This window comes from Cucurbita pepo, chromosome LG14 (genome assembly GCF_002806865.2).
Source record: "Cucurbita pepo subsp. pepo cultivar mu-cu-16 chromosome LG14, ASM280686v2, whole genome shotgun sequence".
Lineage (NCBI taxonomy): Eukaryota > Viridiplantae > Streptophyta > Magnoliopsida > Cucurbitales > Cucurbitaceae > Cucurbita > Cucurbita pepo.
Genome location: NC_036651.1, coordinates 5,052,948 through 5,057,583, shown reverse-complemented (window position 1 = coordinate 5,057,583; position 4,636 = coordinate 5,052,948). Strand labels below are relative to the sequence as shown.

The following is a 4,636-nucleotide window of genomic DNA, read 5'->3' as shown; positions in this document are numbered from 1 at the left end:
TTCAGAAAAAAGTTAGTATGACATATATATGTTATTAAAAATAAAGCTACAACTAGGAAAGAAATTCTAAAATAACAAAATTAATAATAAAAATTTTTAAAAAACAAAAACGTTTGAAAAAGATTTTAAAATCTAAAAAAAGAAAACAAAATTGAATAAATTCCCAAACAAGTTCAAAAAATTAAAAGATAAAAGAAAAAATCAAATGGGTTTTAAATAGAAAGCCATAAACTAAAAGAAATTGGATACAACTTGTTCTAAGCTAAGAGAGTAGATCCATCTTGGTAAAAGGATTCTATAACATATGGTTCAAGGTTGACATGGCCAGTAAGAAATATGCAGTGCTACCAAATTCGAGTTCAGCCAGTCTCCAACTAAACAGAGACACACCCTGACAAAAGTTCGAGATCATCGAAGTTTAAGATTTAGAGTTGAAGGTTTAGAGTTTAAGCACTCGTTCAACTATAAAACCAAACTATAAAACCAAAGGAATGACTGATGTGAGAGCTTAAAAGTAAAATGACCATGCAGTGCAATGGCATTCTAGCTATCCTTAAACTGAAAAACTCAGCAAATCGTACTCGCATTTCTCTGCTAGCGAGCGGGATCAAGCCATTCGCCTAGTAGCAAACTTAAAACTCGCCCCCATTATAATCTTAGTTATTTGTTTAGATAAAATCATCCTAGAAAAGCATGTATAAAATGTCGAAACTTACAAAGGTGGCATTTCTTCACCATCCAAGTAGCAAGAGTTTCACAAGCGCCATCCGAATATAGAGACCATTCTTTGCTTGTCGGAAGTAGGCAGCCCTTGGATCCTCATCTACATCAACAGTGATCTGCAAAATAATGTATAACTTGTAGTCACGACATGTCTGAAAATACATGTTTGAGAATACTTATTATTCATCTTTGTTACCTCATCGAGGCGAGGGAGGGGGTGCATGACCACAGCATGTCTCTGCATCACTTTTAACACATTCTTATCCACAATGTACTTGCCTCTAGCTTGTTCATACAGATCAATCCTCTCCCCAAATCTTTCCCGCTGAATACGAGTTTGATATACCACATCACACTCGGACGCAACTTCCATCAAGTTCTCACATTCTTCCCATTTCACACCTTGTGCTGACAAATACTCTTTTATATCATCCTAGATGAACAAACAAGTTCAACGGTTAGAGGATCTTAACCTCACTAGTTACTTCCTACAGATTTGCCTTCAACGATTTACCATAAAATACCAATAAGTAAAGGATAATCAGTTTATCCGGTAATTATTTCTCCAAATATTGCTTCCCAATATCATGGTACAACAAAGAATGTCAGCCGATAGACAATACTGTCATATTTTTGCTTCAAAAGTTACCTTCATTTTTACAACATCTGGAGAGACGAAGTATATCTTCACGTCTTGATACTTGGCGAGCAAATATGCTAGTGACCGTACAGTTCTACCATTGGCAAGATCTCCCACAAGCCCAACTTTAATTCCATCCAGTTTTCCTATCTCTCTCTGAATAGTATATACATCTAGAAGAGCCTGCCAGAAGAAGGTCAAGGGTTAAAAAAAAAAAAAAAACAAAATAGATGCAGATATCCATCATAGCAGAGTATTACGAACAGCATTATTTTCAAGTTCTTGTAAAGCTTAGCAAAAGGAGCTATGGAGTGTGGATCCATACTTCCTTTTCTGATGTTTTTTTATATGACCCTCAAAATGAATCAAGTACCTCATTCTTTTATCATATTCATGGTAATCAGTGGTTCTCATTGGAATCAAACGCAATGAAAGATCAACATTCAAACACTTGTTTGAACTCTTATACAAAATTCAGCAAAGCAAGCAAATACAGATGGTAGGAGATAAAGTCATATTTATTTAGTGGCTGTTGATAACAATAACCCTTAATTGATTCGTTTCTTTAAGAAAATATTTGTAATGTGGATGTAACAATTGAGTCGATTCTTTAATAATTTTGCAAGTACTATGGCACTTACTATTTATATTGCTTAATGAATGCAGAAAAGCGGTATATAATTAGTAATTTGTCAATATCAACTGTTCTTGTGAGGACAAAACTCGGTGAAAATTTTGGACATCAACAATCTTTCGAATGAACGTACTCATTTCAATTTTCTACCATTCATGCTGTACTCCGTCACCAACAAGCATGCTTATAACACTTCCTTACCATTTACACTTACATGTTACGTATTCATACAACCATTATGTTACAAGACTAAAGAAGGAGCTGACAAAACCTGAGTGGGATGTTGTCCAGGACCATCACCAGCATTAATAATAGGAATGCCAGCAGTTGCGGCAGCTTTCTTAGCAGCACCACTTTCAAAATGCCGCATTACAATTATATCTGAATAGCCCTCAACAGTTCTGATGGTATCTGCAATCAAGTGCATATAAATTACAAGTAAACTACCGTAGGAAGGTGAAGAAAAGGAGGTGAAACAATTCAATCACCTTCGAGAGTCTCTCCTTTGGCTGCTGAAGAAAACTCCCGCGCATTTTCAGTAGTCAATACCTCCCCACCTAACCTTTTCATGGCAGATTCAAACGAAAGCCTAGTTCTAGTTGAGGGCTCATAGAACAGGGTAGCCATCAAATATCCCTTGAGCATTTGGCTTTTAGATGAACTTTTTTCAATCTTTTCCATATCATGTGCAACATCGAAAATATCATTGAGAATCTCTCTATCAAATTGCTGAGATTCGATCACATCATCAAGCTCAAACTTCTTGCTTACAAAGGGAGAAAGTGAATTTTCAATTTCCACAGCACGGCACAGGATTTCATTCCTCATTGGAGATTTCTGAATATGTTCCCATTTTGATGAATTCTCACGGAACTTGGTTTTGGAGTACCCAATCCGGGAGTAGGATGAACATAAGTTACCGTACATATAGCCCTTACAGCGTTTTATTGCTGTTTCGGTGGACGCATGCTCTTGCAATGAGTATGTCAGAAGGGATGATGAAGCAGCCATTTTAATATCCAAAATATCCTGGATAGGCTCAAGTTATAGTAAAATAAGCCTCCTTGTTTAATCGTCTTTGACATAGGCAACTAGCATGGAATATATCAAATAATAAATGAAAAAAAAAAAAAAAAAATTGTTCACACAGCATACAAAAGCATTACTACATGCGTCTGCAACTCTGCCTTACAGAAAAACAGATGCAGTGAGGTAAAAACATGGCGCAGGAGACTATTATAACAAATAAGCTACCTTTATGAATCTCGTACGAAAGGCATGCAAAATATAAAAAAGGAGTAGCCCATCAATACGCCCTGAAGCTTATGGAAACTAAGGCATGTTTGGAATGATTTTCAATGAAATGAATTTTTAATCACTTACAAAGTTAATCCAAACAAACCAGCTCTAAATTAGAAAGGAATTAGAGAGGTCTATGGCTAAGAGGTCACCAAAAGAAGACCAAAAAGGAAAAACACTAGGGTTTTCAGGATAAGGCAGCAAAATATAATTTATCCATATACAAAAGAAAGGACGAGTGTTTCCAAACTCCTCTGGTTCAAATAAACAACAATTTCGAAAATGCAAGCACAGATACTAACATATATCTGCTGAAATGAGGATTGTTCCGAATCCTCTCTCCATCTCAAACACGATTACAAGTCATCCATTTAAGGAAGCAAAGAGTAAAGAGAAAACAGAAACCAAAGGAACAACACAGAAACAAATCCTTAATAGAATCCATTGAAGTAAAGATGCAATTCACAAGGAATATTAAGAACAATTAGCCTAAAAAACAAGCGATTAGAGCGAAAAAAAAGAAGTGAAGAGATGATATGGAATACCTGAGAGTGAAGCGAAGAGTGACCGGAAAAAGTAAAGGAGAAAACGCAGAGGGAGCGGAGAAGAAAGACGGAGAGGTAAGGAAGAAAGAGAGAGGAGGAGCGGCCGGAAGCGTTGCGGGTTGGAAGCGGAAGTTTTGAAGAAGAGATGCCGCTGAAGGCGCAAAGGAAGAAACGGGGGGCGGCCGGAAGCGGATGTTTTGAAGAAAAGATGCCGCTGGTGGGAATGACAAATTTAACAAATTAATTTTTGGAAAATTATTACCAATCATTTTAGAGTTTTTTTGTATTTTGTTTTTAAAAATGGTAATTTTTAGCTAATAATAATAAAATAAAGAATTATTAAATCTATATATATCCACGGGGAAGTTTTACTTCGGGGGGAGTTTCCTCACTCTTATAAATGTGGTTTGTTCTCCTTGACAACCAACGTGCGACATCACAATCCACCCCATTCGAGGACGCTCACTGGCACTCTTTCCTTCCTCCTATTGATGTGGGACCGCCCCCAAATCCACCCCCTTTTGGGACTCAGCGTCCTTACTGGCACATTGCCTCGTGTCTACCCCTCTTCGGGGAACAGTGAGAAGGCTGGCACATCGTCTGGTGGCTGACTCTAATACCATTTGTAACGCCCTAGATCCACCACTATCAGATATTGTCCTATTTGAGCACACCTTTGTAAGCAGATGTTTTGAAGAAAATATATTATTTGTGATAATGAAAAACTTTGTAACGACTCAACTTTCTAAACTAAACTGTTATAGGAAAGCTTTCGTTTAATTTTAAAGGTTGAAA

The 4,636-nt window shown here is 36.8% G+C and overlaps 1 protein-coding gene across 1 annotated transcript; it reads right to left on the bottom strand.

Annotated features, from left to right (window-relative positions):
* Positions 1-363: 363 nt before the first annotated feature.
* LOC111810676 (aspartate carbamoyltransferase, chloroplastic) lies at positions 364-4,078 on the bottom strand. The gene is made up of 6 exons (XM_023697420.1): positions 3,842-4,078; positions 2,486-3,026; positions 2,269-2,408; positions 1,373-1,546; positions 920-1,156; positions 364-839 (listed from the first exon to the last, which is right to left on the bottom strand). Exons 2-6 carry the CDS (start codon positions 3,006-3,008, stop codon positions 732-734), a joined length of 1,182 nt encoding a protein of 393 aa, XP_023553188.1. The 5' UTR covers positions 3,009-3,026; positions 3,842-4,078; the 3' UTR covers positions 364-731.
* Positions 4,079-4,636: the final 558 nt, after the last annotated feature.